Genomic DNA, 15,824 nt, shown 5'->3' on the forward strand with positions numbered 1-15,824 from the left:
GTACTGGCAATAAAAATGACTTCATATTGATCAGTTAGCTTGGGGTATCTTACATGTTTCTCTGCCTCAGTGCAAAATTCCCACTGATGAGAACTTGTAGGGCTTACCATGAAGATAGGACAACCTCAAGGGCTAGATACTAAGGATGTATTACAGAAAGATATAGAACTCTGCGTAACAGAAGTGTAAGGACATCCAAGTTCATGATTGGAGCTCATTAAGTGGTTAGGGTTATAGATGTAATTGTGGTTATTTTCATCATAGAGATAAAGTTAAAATAATGGGTTCTAATGTTCTCTCCTATATCATTGGTGTACCTTTAATGAGCCACTGCAAAATAGCAATACATCTCATCATTTTTGAGTGTTCCACTGTGTGTAGTGCAATATTCAAATTCCACAGGACAAGGCAGATAGATGTTCATCAGCTCTGAAAAGGGGGAAAGGTGTATCCAATATTGCTTTGTATCAGAATTCTATTTCTTTATTTGCCTTGGAAACTACAGTGAGAGTCTTAATGCTTTTTTATGTTTTTGTATTATAGCAAGTTCCCAACCTACAAATTACTTGAATTCCAAAATTCCACATAAGCAGCTTGCTTAAATTCAATACATTTTTCAACAGTAATTGTGTTATAAATGACATTTCATTTTCCAGAATAATTCACAAAACCCTTTTAATCCTCAGTTTATCTGAATTACTGCATGTTAACAAAAACACATTGGTTAGCAATGGAATCAAGAGAGATGCAATAACTCTACAGGTTTTTAATAGGAGACATGAAGGAGAAAAAAAGAGCCGATATATATGAGAAAATAAATTTTTTCAAGTGGGTTTAACTCAGCTGAAATTTTTTTCAAGTGGGTTTAATAACAAATGAAGAAAAGAGCCCAAATTATGCATTAGTCTTTCTGAAGGGCAAGGAAGCAGGTGGTATTTTGGATTATTCCAATCCCTTTGCCAGCCAATAGGTGGTGCTATTGTCATACAACAGTTAAGTTGCTCTAGGCCCAAAGCGAAAGGAGGATGTGGGAAGTGTGTCAACTGAGTACCATACATATAAATGTTGCTCAATAAATATAATTCTGCTCATCCTCTAAATGAGTCAGATAATACTGATGAATAAAACCGCATTAACAAAATGTTATTGATATGTTGCTAAATTAGACTAAAGTATGTGATCTCTAGATGCTGGAAACTTAAAAAGAAGTAGCAAAGAGTAGGAAAAAATATTAAGCTTTATCATTTATTACTACTAAAACAGAATTTTTAAGTCCAATTATTTGATTCGTTTGTAGGTAATATCCTGACATGCATTGCCAGTATACTCTTGAATAGAGGCAGTCCCCACTTTTATGTACACAGTAATTTTGGAGATAACCATCTTAAAGTAAATATTACCATTTCACAGATCTTCACTATTTGTAACTTGTTTTTCTTTATCTTTTTTAATATCAATGGAAAATAAGGAATAAGTAGGTAAAAATAGCAGAATGAATGGTCTTTATTGCAACCCTGACAAGCAAAATGAGACCCATCTTACCTTTTCATGCTCCTAACAGCCTTCTTTTTGGTGAAATCACAGTTTATTAGCGTGTCTCTCTACCAGTGAATCTGGAGTAGAGAATGAAGGTAAAATTTATGTCATCTAATTTTGTTTTTTTAAATAAATTTATTTATTTACTTTATTTTTGGCTGCATTGGGTCTTCGTTGCTGTGCACAGGCTTTCTCTAGTTGTGGCGAGCAGGGGCTACTCTTCGTTGCGGTGCACGGGCTTCTCATTGCGGTGGCTTCTCTTGTTGCGGAGCACGGGCTCTAGGCGCACGGGCTTCAGTAGTTGCGGCACACGGGCTCAGTAGTTGTGGCTCTCAGGCTCTAGAGCGCAGGCTCAGTAGTTGTGGCACACGGGCTTAGTTGCTCCACGGCATGTGGGATCTTCCCGGACCAGGGCTCGAACCCGTGTCCCCTGCCTGCCTCAACCAGAGAAGCTCTGCTTTGAACAGTTTCATAAATTCGACCTCTATTAAAGGAGGTGTTTTTAGAGACAAGAGTTTGAAAACTATTGACACCTCTGCCTCTTACCAACTGAGCCTAGTTTTTATACTCAGAAATCTGGTTCACAAATACTTGTACAGTTCCTGTTAAGCTGATGAATATCAGGTTTTATTAAATGATTATGTGGTCTTTTTCTATATCAGAATAGATTTCTGTTCATTAGTAAGTAGTGCCTGATGGTAACCAAATTAAATAGATTAATGAAGGGTATTAGTAATTTCACGGACTAATAAATATGTATATTTTAAGATTAAGACTAATGTATCACAAAATGCACTTTATTTATTTTCACGAAATTATCCATATTTAAAACTGTCATATATTCTATGAGTTACTAATGGTAGCTAACAGTGCAGTTCTTGATGCTTTTAAGATATATTTTTTAAATTTAATTAATTTATTTTTGGCTGCATTGTGTCTTCGTTGCTGCACGTGGGCTTTCTCTAGTTGCGGAGAGCGGGGGCTACTCTTTTTTTAAATTTTTTCATTATTTATTTATTTATTTTATTTTTGGCTGCGTTAGGTCTTCGTTTCTGTGTGAGGGCTTTCTCTAGTTGAGGCAAGTGGGGGCCGCTCTTCATCGCAGTGTGCGGGCCTCTCACTATCATGGCCTCTCTTGTTGTGGAACACAGGCTTCAGACGCGCAGGCTCAGTAGTTGTGGCTCACGAGCCTAGCTGCTCCGCGGCATGTGGGATCTTCCCGGACCAGGGCTCGAACCCATGTCCCCTGCATTGTCAGGCAGACTCTCAACCACTGCGCCACCAGGGAAGCCCCTGCTTTTAAGATCTTTGATAGATGACCAAGTACTATTTGATTTCTGTGAAACTGGATCTAGAAATTTCAAATGTGAAAATAAAGTTTGGGCTAGGCCCAAGCTTTTCAAGTGGCATAATTTTATAATTCTCTAAATTCTGATAGTATTTGCCACTTTTAAAAATTAATTCCTTCAGTTTCTCTCTTTACCTCTCTATTGACAGCCCCAAGTGTTCAAGTTGGATTCTCAAAGTGGAAATCAAATACTTGATTATATTGGTTTATACCACACTGTGAGTGTTTGCTAATTTTGAGAGAAGAAAATACTCTTCCTTTTTCTATTAAGGGTGTACCATATGGAATTTGCTTGGTTTAGTTAGCAACTTTCACTATAAAATGGAAATTTTTTTCTAGTCAGTCATAAATTTCCTCATTATAAGATAGTCTTTTTAAAACCTGGAATTTCCATATGATAATAGCTTAAAGCCTATTTAATTTGGCTACAAAAATTTTTTACCCCCCCTTTATTTTCCTTCCTTTTTTATGTGTATTTAAGACATTTAACTCATCTGTCATGATTCAGATGTAGTCACAGCAGAATCACCTAATGTTAGTTTTTTGTGTTATTTTCTTAAATGCTCAAGTTCTCAATATAAATATACTTTATACATTGAAGATAATTTAGCTTTACAAAGAACTGTAGAATGTATTAGATGAATAAAGTACTTTCAAGATACTGATTTCCTACACATCAATGAAAACCTGAAATGGCTGCTTCTCTTTCAGCTCTTCAAAGTGAACACATTGTTACATGGACTAAATAGTATGAATCCATCATTTGAATTTTTCTTTTTAATAATTACCTCTTTTGGGGGCTGAAGGGCAAGTGTAATACAGCTGCACTTTTTCTGAGAATCAAAAATTCCTTGCAGTTCAGAAAATAAATCATTTTTTACATAACATTTAAGTGTTTTTATTTTTAAAAACATAATAATTTTCAATGTTTGATTTCCACAGTAATGGAAAGGCAGTAAATGAAGTAAAATACTAGACATTTCTAAGACGTATGTGCTTGATTTGGGACTAGAATCAGAAATCAGAAAACCTGTTTAATTTTTGACTTTGAATCTTTCTAGATTATTGTAAATAGACTCTTTTAATATATATTTGTTGGTTGAATAACATTTTGGAACTTTAAATTTTTGTTTGCTTATAATATTACTATGGAACTCTTAAAAAAATAAATAGTAAATAAGAGTTTATTGTCCATGTGGAAAGCACAGATACAATTTGCATTAGATTCATCTTTTTTCTTAAATTGTGATATTCTTCCTATGTACTTTCAGACCTAAATTTTATTGATGGCTTTTGAAAAATTGATGAAGTCAGATTTAAACAAAAGAATATTGGTGTGCTATAAACTTGCCACAGAATGTTTATGCTAATACAGGAAATAGGTCCCTTGGGATTTTCCTGCTGTTTTTCTGGGTGTAGTTTAAGACCTTTCAGCTTTTGGGTCCTGAAAAGTTAAACCATATTATATAAAGCATTTTAGAATAGCCAAGTGTTTTAAATAATTTTGGATTTTCTAAGATAGAAGAAGCTGAGATTCCTTATGGGAAAACTGTAAGAATGGGGAAGCTAATAAGATTTTAGGTAGTCCATTGAACTAGTTGGCAGTCTTAAAAATTCTGAAAGCTTATCTGGAAGTTCTCTTTAATTGCTTTTAAAAAAGTATTACCTGCTGAGACCTGCTGAGATAGTCTTCCATGCTCACATAAATATATGTAGAATATGTCAAATTATAGACTCATCACATTTTCAAGTAGGAATGCCTCATTTGATCACTCTAGGAAAATAATAGCTTATGATAGTTATGAATAAAATGTTAGTTTTTAATTGGATATCTGTAATGATACCATGTGCAAACTTTGTAAATGCTAATTTTAAAATCTTAAATGGAAAATGCGTACTGTTGGGAGTCAGAAAAATACTTAGGTACAAATACTGGCTATATTACTTTAATTAGCCATGTATATTTGGATAATCTCATCACCTAATGCCTCTTTTGCCTCATCTCTAAAAGATTGTTTTAAAGATAAGAGATAACATATGAAAGGCACCTAAACATTGCCTGGTACATAGCAGGTTCTTAATAAAAAAATGCTACATCTGAGTAACTTCAGTCAAATTATGCTTTAAGTCATATGGGAAAATGACTTTCAGTGTAAGGATTCTTATTTTAGTACCCTTAATTGATGTTTTTTAAAAAAATTTACAAAGGTTCAGAATAACAAGGTTTAAAGTCCCCAAATCTAACATATGTAGTATGGTTCTTGGCTTTCAATAGCCCTTGCTTTCATATATTATGCATTGACACTTCTAAGCCTCCTTTCGTATGCAAAATTCAGTCTTTTATACATCACCACACAAACTGATTTAGAATTATCACCTGGTTTGCACTGATCTCTGCCACTGGGGTAAAGGGCCAGACATCAGTCAGACAGAAAGGGTCTTACCTTGGCCATCCTACCTACTTCATTACCATTCCTCCAAGCCAGGGGCTCCTGTCAGGCATCAAAGGCCTGAATCTTGCTTGTTTTCAGGGGTATAGCTGTCTCAGAGATGTGTCACTTTACTCAGCCCAATCTCTCTTTCCACCCCAAAGTCACCTCTGAATTCCATTCATCTCTCCTCGCAGTGCCCCACCAGTGGGAAATATTGGGCTGGAAGTAGACAGCTGGTTGAAAACCCTCACCAAGATCACACGTGCTAGTGGGTCACGACCAATATAGGCCTTCACCTTTGATTTGGTACTGATGGAAGAAAATTCCTTTTCCACTATAATAGATACCTTGTGAGTTCTGATGCTTCAAAATTTAAAGATTAAAGCCTGCTTAAATATTTTCCCTGGCCTGTGTGGATGGATTAAGGAAGGAGCAGTGGCCCAGGGAAGGAGAGATGTCTAAGTCTGCTGTTTCATTCTTCTGGACCGTTGGTGTCACCTGCCTCAGACTGGTACCTGTCAAGGGTCTTACTCATCAGTAGGATCACTAAGACCCTAGGAAGGCAGTATTTGAGGTACCAAATTAGAAATTTTATAAATTTCTAACCCAGCCATCCTTTTAATACACATTATTATTTAATTTAATATACAAATAAATTAAATATTATTTAATTTAATACACATTATTTAATACACAAAGTCTTGTTCAGCTTTCAAATGTGTAAGAACACAGTGTAGGTAGAGGAAAGGGAAATTCTTTCTAAATAAAAAACAAAAGACAGAATCTCCTGCCATTAATGGTTCTTGCAAGAACCATTCTTTATCAAGATGGTTACAAAATGATGATTTTCCAGCTCTGGCACTTGCTGCACATCTACTCTTTAGCACTGTGGTAAGCAGCAGCTCCTTTATCTCTATTTATTTATTTATCCATCTATTTATCTGTATCTTTAGTAGTTTACCTTTATGGGTTCCTTTTTTCTTTTTTTTTTTTTCCAGTGGTATATAGTTCTTAAGCATTTTGGTCTCAGGATCCTTTTAAACTCTTCACAATTATTGAAAAAGCTTTGTTTATGAGATATGTATTAATATTTATCACATTGAAACTGAAACAGAATTTTAAAAGTGTTTAATTCATTAAAAATAACCCTAATAAATGTAATAAATGTTTACAGAAAGAATATATTTTTGATCAGAAGTAACTATACTTTCCAAAACAGAAACATTTAGAGAAAAGAGTAGTAGTGCTTTGTTTTACAGATCCCCTAATGTGTGGCTTAATAAAAGACAGCTAGATTTTTCATATCTGTTTCCTCATTCAGTATGTTACTATATCACATATCATGTAGCCTCTGGAAGACTCCCCTGTACATTCATGAAAAAACCAAAGTGAAAGAGACAAATAACATCTAGTATTATTAAAATAGGTTTGGCCTCACAGACACCTTAGAAGAGTCATAAGTACCCCTCAGACTTCCCTATCACACTTTGACAATTGCTGGTCTATAATTCCTGGATTATTTTGGTGCTCAGGTTATCCCAGATTTAGCCAGTGTCAGCTAAGCTGGCCCTGAAGCTGGCCCTTAAGTCCTTGTGATAGGCCCCTATTATCATTGTTTTTTTCTTTCTTTTTTTTTTTTTTGAGAACTCTTATTTTCTGACATAGCAAGATGCTCCAGGCTCATCTTGAACCCACCCTGCCCTAGGCCTGGAATCAGCCATTTTCCTGAGGAATCCTGGTTTCTTTTGATGGATAATGGCGTAGAGGCCAAGACTTGGGCTCTAGGGGTCCTTATTGCTATTAGGGTCTTTGCTTCTAGGCTCTTTCTGCACATAGAACCAGGAAAATATATACATATGTATACATGGAAATACATATATCTGTGTATAAATACTTATCTATCTTATTTATCATAAGTAACTGATATCTCCAGTTTCAATCTGACCCCTGTACTTTTTTACCTTTCCCCGTTACATATCTGTATGTCCTTCTACAATGAGAACCCTGCTTCCAATAACATTAACACATTTACTCATTTGCTGAATCATATAATATATCTAGAGTAGTTTCAGAACTGCCTCGCCCATACCACTACAGAAAACAAACATACTACAAACAGTTCAGGATGTGTTTGCAGTTCTTTTCCTTCCTGAAAGTAAGGGTACATAGGCACATACCACTTTCTTTTCTTTCCCCATTCAGTGTGGTTATGTTATTAGTCTGAAATAAAGTTGGGTTTATTTGTTGCAGTTTGCTTTCATTTCCTTCTTTTTTTCCCTTTCACATCCATGTTGATTTAATTTTTTGAATATACAGAACATTAGCATGCTTTCAAACTTATTGAGAAGTATATACTCAGACGAGTACCACTCCCTTCCTACTTCTAAGATCTCTGCCCTCTTCTTTCAAACATAACATAAGATTGTACATAACGTAGGATTTTATGAAATGAAGGGTAAACACAATCCAAGCAAGACTTTGATGTTCATCAGCTGTTTCCTATCCACAGGAATTTCTTACTGGTATGTTGGTTCCTTTGCCCTGTATCACTGTATGTTCTGCTGGGCCTGTCTCTATAGACCAGTGTGGTTTTCGAAATGTGGTCTACAAGATGACTTCAGCAGGTACAAAGACAGCCTGTTACATTTTTAAGATATATCTATTTTATATATGTTTGAACACAAAATACAACTAGTGTATTTAGTCAGTGATTTCATGGGGTTTTTTGGGGGGAGGTAAAGTAAAAAGTGAATGTTGAAGAAAAAAGCAAGCCAAATTAAAGAAAAATATTAGGAATATAATACTACAAAGTGTGACCAAAATTGCAAAGCTGGCACTTGAATGACTGAAGTTGGGAACTCTGCTCTAGCTCCTCTTTCCTGAGTCTGTGTCCAGGGTTCTTACTCTATCCCAGAAACCCAGTAGAACAGATGAAATCCATCTCTTACCTAAACCCATCATCTACCTGATACCTGAAAGGGAATCTTGCCTTTTTTTCTTTTAACTGAATGGATTCCTTTTTTTTTTTTTTTTTTTTTTTTTTGCGGTACGCGGGCCTCTCACTGTTGTGGCCTCTCCCGTTGTGGAGCACGGGCTCCGGACGCGCAGGCTGAGCAGCGATGGCTCACGGGCCCAGCTGCTCTGCGGCATGTGGGATCCTCCCGGACCTGGGCACGAACCCGTGTCCCCTGCGTCAGCAGGCGGACTCCCAACCACTGCACCGCCAGGGAAGCCCCATATTTTTTTAAATAAAGGAATAGGAAACCTGCGATCGTCATAGGGCAATTAGTTCAATGGCAGGTAGCTTTAAATTTTTTTAAGTTTGGGAAATTGTACTGTTACTTACACAGTCTTTAAATCCGTATACCATTGATCATTATGATCTACTTGAATTCAAACTTTTATTTTGACTGTTTTAATTAAATCTAATATTGTTTAATATTAAGTAAAACACCATGTAAATATGGTGTTTTACTTAATACTCATTGAGTACACCACTGTCAATTGTTTATTATTGTATTAGGACTTATTAAACCTATACATATATTAGATTAAAAGTTTTTGTTATTAAGTTAATTTTTTTTAATTTATTTTATTTATTTATCTTTGGCTGCTTTGGGTCTTCATTGCTGCGCGCGGGCTTTCTCTAGTTGCGGCGAGCAGGGGCTACTCTTCGTTGCAGTGCGTGGGCTTCTCCTTGTGGTGGCTTCTCTTGTTGAGGAGTACAGGCCCTAGGCTTGCGAGCTTCAGTAGTTGTGGCTCGCGGGCTCTGGAGCGCAGGCTCAGTAGTTGTGGTACACGGACTTAGTTGCTCCGCGGCATGTTGGATCTTCCCGGACCAGGGATCGAACCCATGTCCCCTGCATTAGCAGGTGGATTCTTAACCACTCGGCCACCAGGGAAGTCCCTAAGTTAAATTTTAAATGTAAATTAGACCCTAAAATTTTAACACTTGAGTAAGTACTTAAATTTGCTCCATTTACTAGATGGAAATTTATTTTGCTATGAGAAGTAGGATTGTCTTTACAACTCTTGTATGAAAGCATATTAGAATAAGCAAGTGTACAATTGGTGCATAATTTCTTACTCAGTGGGAGGCATAAGTTTTATTCCCAATTCATAAAAATTGTACAGAATGGAGTAGTCTTAAAACAATTTATTTGGAGGGAAAAGCCATATCTGATTACCAAGAGTTTATTCAATAAATTAATGGCCTTATTTTATATTGCTAAAGATGTGTACATGCATTTCATAAACCTTTGATGTCATCTATTTGTAAACAAAGGTTTTTTTCAGCAATTATCTGTGACTAACTCATGAATTACTCTTCCTGTCTTTCCATATACACAAAAATAGGTATGAATTTTGATTCTTAAAACTCTTAGGATACAAAGGAAGTTTATAAACTTGAGGGTAGGAATAAAAAGTTAATTTTTATGTCACAGACATATAGATATACTTATATATGCATTTAGTGGTGCTGCTGGAAATGGTAGACCTATCTGTTCTCTCCCTATGCACTAAATTTCATTGACATACACTTAAAAGCTTATAGAACACACATGTACTTTCAGAAGGCCATCTGTTAGCATTTCGTATTTTAGATGATAATTTTCTTTTCTGTACTTGTTATTGCTAAAAAGATATACTTACATCCTGGTATTTAGATAAGGAATATATGAAGACACAGATATTTTGACTCTTTCAAACATTTTGAAAATTGTAATGTAAACATACTTTAGTAAATTTAGTCTTTGCTAAATTTATGGTAACTTGTTATTATGATGTGTTTATATATTTGGATATAAATAGCATTTTAGTAAAAATATATGTGTATATGTTGAGCCTCTGCTATGAGAGTAATGCAGCTGTCATTGTTAGAGGCTCCTTTTACCCTAATTCTTGTCCCTACAACCTGGGGACTTTACTACTAATCCCTTGTCCTCCTGTGTATTTATTGGATAAGATAAGCAAAAGGTAACTCCTCTTTATAAAACTTGGAAAACCTCTGTATTAGGATTAAATCAGCCCAGTTAAATGAGTCCATAATAAAATGCAGACATTCCCTGAGCTCATCTCAGAGTTATTAGCCATTAATGGCTTGTCTAGGAAATTCTAGCCTTTCACTTACTATTACTAAGGCAGAGGAAATAAAACTAGCCACTCAGTATTCTTAGGCTACCCTTTTGTGTCTCCCTTTCTCCTGCACAGTCACTCCTAGAAATTTCCTTGTCTTCAATTGAAGGATTTTTTTTTGCCGTACCTTCCTTGCGGCATGCGGGATCTTAGTTCCACACCAGGGACGGAACCCATGCCCCCTGCATTGGGAGCGCAGAGTCTTAATCACTGGACTGCCAGGGAAGTCCCGAAGGAATTTTTTAATGTAGAATTACAGGTAGTTTAGGAGAGAGATTTGCAGTCAACAAAGTCAATTTCTTGAATTATGTGACCCAGTCTATTTGGCATAGTGTAAGGTTGGCCTAGGAGTGGGAAGAGAAAGTGGTATTTTGCAAGGCCCAGATTTCTCTCCCTGACTGTTCTGACCATTGTTAAGCCATGCTTCTCCTCTCATCATTACCTACCAATACCTTCTCTGTTTTAGCCTGCATTCCCTGGAGTAGGCAGGCACATTTTTTAACTGTTGGGAAATAGAAACTTACCTGGTTTCCTCAGGATCAAAGTTTCAATGACAAAGTAATATGTTTTGAAATCACCATTTTGACAAAGCTGCTGCTGCTTTGAAAGGTTATAATCAAGGCTCTTTTTTCTAATTGATATATAGTTGTTTTACAATATTGTGTTTCAGGTGTACAGCAAAGTGTTTCAGTTTTATATATATATATATGTATATATGTATATATATATGTATATACTTTTCAGATTGTTTTCCATTATAGCTTATCATAAGATATTGAATATAGTTCCCTGTGCTATACAGTAAATCCTTGTTGCTTATCCATTTTATGTATAGTAGTTTGTACCTATTAATCCCATATTCCTAATTAATCCTTCCTTTTCCTCCCTTTCCCCTTTGGTAACCATAAGTTTGTTTTCTATGTCTGTGAGTCTTTCTGTTTTGAAAATAAGTTCATTTGTATTAGTTTTTAGATTCCACAAATTAGTGATATCATATGGTATTTGTCTTTCTCTTTCTGACTTACTTCACGTAGTATGATAATCTCTAGGTCCATCCAAGTTGCTGCAAAAGGCAATATTTCATTCTTTTTTGTGGCCAAGTAATAGTCCATAGTGTGTGTATATATATATATATATATATATATATATATATATATATATACATACCACCTCTCCTTTATCCATTCATCTGTAGGACGCTTAGGTTACTTCCATATTTGGCTATTGTAAATAGTGCTGCTGTGAACATTGTAGTATATGTATCTTTTCAAATTAGAGTTTTCATCTTTTCTGGATATATGCCCAGGAGTGGGATTGCTGGGTCGTATGATAACTCTGTTTTTAGTTTTTTAAGGAACCTCTATATTATTTTCCATAGTGGGGCCATGAATGTTGATTCCCTTAGGCAGTAGCAGCAGCCACTGGTACCTCTGATATATATACCTGCAGAGTTTGAAGGAGTTAAACATTCTGTTGTTTATTAAAATGTTTTTTATTGGCCTGCAAATTAATTGGTTTCTCTTTTTTTGTACACAGAATCTAGACTTATTCTACCAAAATTAATTTTGCATACTATGTAGGAAATTTAAAATTTCTGAAGTAGTTTAGAAACTGCTTTTTCTAATATACCTAATTCTAAATGGAATCTATTCTTTTCCCTGTTAATTCTCTTATCATAGGAGGAGGTGTGTAATATCTAAAGAGAAAATATTTCGTGTAGTAACTACTGTGTCATGGGTTCATTTAAAAATGTAATAATCACTTTATCTTACAGGACAAACTATTCGAGAGAAAAGAATTGTAGAATCAGCAAATAAAAGAGAAATAGACTATGAAGTAGGGGATATCCCAACAGAATGGGAAGGTAAGTTTCTGCATTTAGTAGTGTCTTTTGGAAGGCAAATAGTTTATACACAAAATCAATAAGAACATAACATTATTTCATGTTCTTTGCAAAAACTTTTACAATCTGAATCCATGAAACTTTTTTTAAACTTTGCATTTCTTTGAAAGTTGTGAAGGTGCTACATTTTAGTAAGGGAACATAGTGAAAAGAACTATGAAGCATTAGCAGAGCTGGGACTAGGGTGAGGCAAGCAAAGTTTCTTAGATGCAGAATTGAAGAAGGCATTCACTTTGATATGCTGGCCCTGCACTTATACAACCTGAGGACCTGAATTCTGTTTCTGGCACTCTACCCACATGAACGTGGGAAAGTAATTCATACCTCTCAGTCTTAGCTTCCTCTTTTATAAATTGTGGATAATACTTGCTGTAGATGCCATTTGGAATATTTGTTCAACTTACAGTGACCCCATTAATTGTCCCCATGTTTAAACAAGGATGGACACTTACTTGATCCCTGTCAGGACTTTGGAATTAAGGTAAAAAAATGAAAGGAAGAGAAAATAGTAGCAGTCTTTCCATAAGGCTGGAATAGTATCATATGAACTTGGTAGCACATGGGTGGCTATCTTCAATCCACTATCTAAACTTTGTTGCAGAAAAAAAACTTCTTTATCTACTAAGAAGAAAATAGAAACCAGTCTGCAAAGAGAAGTACAGTTAACCCTTGAACAACACAGGTGTTTGTTTTTTGTTTTGATTTTTTTGTTTTGAACAGCACAGGTTAGAAGCAGGTCCACTTATATGCAGATTTTTTTCCGTAAGTTCATACTATGGTATTACACGATCCGTGGTTGGTTGAATCTGCAGATGTGGAACTGCAGATATGGAAGTCCAACTGTTAAGTTATAGGTGGATTTTTGACTATGAGGGGGTCAGTGCCCCTAATCCCTGTGTTGTTCAAGAGTCAACTCTATGTAGCAAGGCAGAGAATATTTCCTAGGTTTTCAGCAACTTTCCAATTCCCAGTTCCATTTCTTTCTGAATGAAGTTCATCTGAAAGTCTGCCTTCAGGTTCTAAGTGCCATCCCACATCTGTGTTATAAATTTCCCCTTGTTTATTACCAGTTCTTAGCCTAGTGCCTGGCACATAGGAAAGCACATAGTAAGTGCTCAGTAAGTATATATTAAATACTTGAAATCTAGCTTGAGTTAACCCTTGTTATTTGAAACTAAAAGAACCTTAACTAAAATACCAATACCTATCTTATATATCACTTAACATTTGTCAAGTGTTTACCTGTATACCTGGTATTATGCCATTGCTTTACAATCATTATATTGTTTTAATTATCAAATAATCCTATGAGGTAGACACTGTAGTCCCATTTAATAGGGAATCTAAGTTCTAGAAAGATGAGATAAACTGCCTGGGTAATACAGCTACACACTGTAAGCAGTGGACCCTTTGCTTCCTGGTGGGTTTAGCATTATACCTAACATATGGTAGCTATAGGTATTGAGTTATTTTTATGTCAGCATGTGAGTGTAAATATTTCCCTGGACATATCTTTTCCATTTTTCTTTATTAGCTATGAAAATAGTAGAACTATGAGAAAAGAACATTAAAATGGGTAGATACCAGGGACTTTTTGAAGAAATACAGAATATAAACTGGCAATGTCCAGGAGTAATTGAGCTTTCTTACTTTTTAAAAAAATATTTATTTATTTAATTTATTTTTTTTTGGCTGCGTTGGGTGTTAGTTGCAGCATGCGGGATCTTTGTTGAGGTACGCAGTATCTTTCATTGTGGCTCAGGCTATTCATTGTGGCCCGCAGGTTTCTCTCTAGTTGTGGCACGCATGCTCCAGGGCATGGGCTCTGCAGTTTGTAGCACACAAGCTCTCTCGTTGAGGCACGTGAGCTCAGTAGTTGTGGCACGCGGGCTTAGTTGCCCCGCAGCGTGTGGGATCTTAGTTCCCCTACCAGGCGTCGAACCCATGCCCCCTGCATTGGAAGACGGATTCTTTACCACTGGATCACCGGGGAAGTCCCTGAGCTTTTTTATTTTAACAGACTCTCCAGTGTTATAAGCGACATTTGCAATTCTCAAATAATGCTTGCACCTTCTTATAATGAACCTATTTTATCATTTTTTCCAATAGTAATATAGAATTAAAATGTTTATAGAAATAAATTAAGTTATAAATAAATAGGTAGTGACTCATTTTTAAGCGTTTGAGACTTTCAGAGAATTAGAATGAAATTCTAATGCTTTTTATGGCTCTGTCCTGATCTTAATAATTTAGCATAACCCTCCCATGGGGCACACCCTTAAAACAAATGTATGAACCAAACATTGAAAGAAAAATTATTTTTATAGTGTTGCATATCAATTAAATGTAAAAAATAAGAACTCCATGAAAAAGTAAAGTAAAATATAAATAAATACACAAAACACTGTATACAGGAAAGAAAAGAAAAAAACTTAAAGTGAATAGTGTCAACCCCAAGTGAATCTAAAGTATTTTCAGGCCCAGATGAATACTGTATTTGTCAATTGTTAGTAGCAGAATACAGGTACCCACACGCTGCATTTCCTGCCATGATATGTATTAAACGGTTCACCCTTTTCATTCATTTATTTAATAAACATCTATTGAGGACCTCTGAATTCATGGAGTTTTACATTCTGGAGTGGGAGAGTGGGTGGAAGAAAGATAATAAATCAGATAAATAACTGTATAGTATGTTAATGGCCACAGAAAATAAAGCAGATAAAGGGAATAGGAAGTGTTGTGGAGGGTTTTACAGTTTTAAATAGTATAAAGAAATGGCCTTGTTGAGAAGATGACTTTTTAAAAAAAGTTAATTTATTTATTTTATTTATTTTTATTTTTGGCTGTGTTGGGTCTTCGTTGCTGCACACAGGCTTTCTCTAGTTGCGGTGTGTGGGCTTATTGCGGTGGCTTCTCTTGTTATGGAGCATGGGCTCTAGGTGCGTGGGCTTCATTAGTTGTGGTGCGCGGGCTCAGTAGTTGTGGCTCGCGGGCTCTAGAGCGCAGGCTCAGTAGTTGTGGTGCACGGGCTTAGTTGCTCCACGGCATGTGGGATCTTCCCAGACCAGGGATCGAACCCGTGTCCCCTGCATTGGCAGGCAGATTCTTAACCACTGTGCCACCAGGGAAGCCCCAAGAAGATGACTTTTGAATAAAGGCAGAAGGAGCTGGTCATGAAGATAAGTAGCAGAGGAGCATTCCTGGAGAGCTAGTGCAAAAGCCCTGAAGCAGGAGCATGCTCAGGTTTTTAAGGAACAGTACGGAAGCCAGCGTGACTGGAGTAGAGCCAGAGGGAAGGTAATAAATGAGGTTAAAAAAGTAATAGGTTGCTCAATCTTGTAGGCCTTATAGGCCATTGTAAGGACTCTGGCTTTTACTCTGAGATTGGAAGCTGCTGGAAGGTTTTGAAAAGAGTAGTTGTATGCCCTGAATTATATTTAACAGGATCAGTCTGGCTGCTGCATTG

The 15,824-nt window shown here is 36.1% G+C and overlaps 1 protein-coding gene across 1 annotated transcript in view; it reads left to right on the top strand.

Moving 5' to 3' along the window:
• NDUFAF2 (NADH:ubiquinone oxidoreductase complex assembly factor 2) overlaps positions 1 to 15,824 on the top strand; it is a 185,452-nt gene that overhangs the window by 96,117 nt on the left and 73,511 nt on the right. Inside the window, exon 2 of the mRNA XM_029216402.1 lies at positions 12,227 to 12,316. Coding sequence (XP_029072235.1) covers positions 12,227 to 12,316 — 90 coding nt within the window. The remainder of the gene's footprint in view (positions 1 to 12,226; positions 12,317 to 15,824) is intronic.

This window comes from Monodon monoceros, unplaced genomic scaffold, assembly GCF_005190385.1.
Source record: "Monodon monoceros isolate NGI ecotype Baffin Bay Population unplaced genomic scaffold, NGI_Narwhal_1 Super_Scaffold_12, whole genome shotgun sequence".
NCBI classification, from domain to species: domain Eukaryota; kingdom Metazoa; phylum Chordata; class Mammalia; order Artiodactyla; family Monodontidae; genus Monodon; species Monodon monoceros.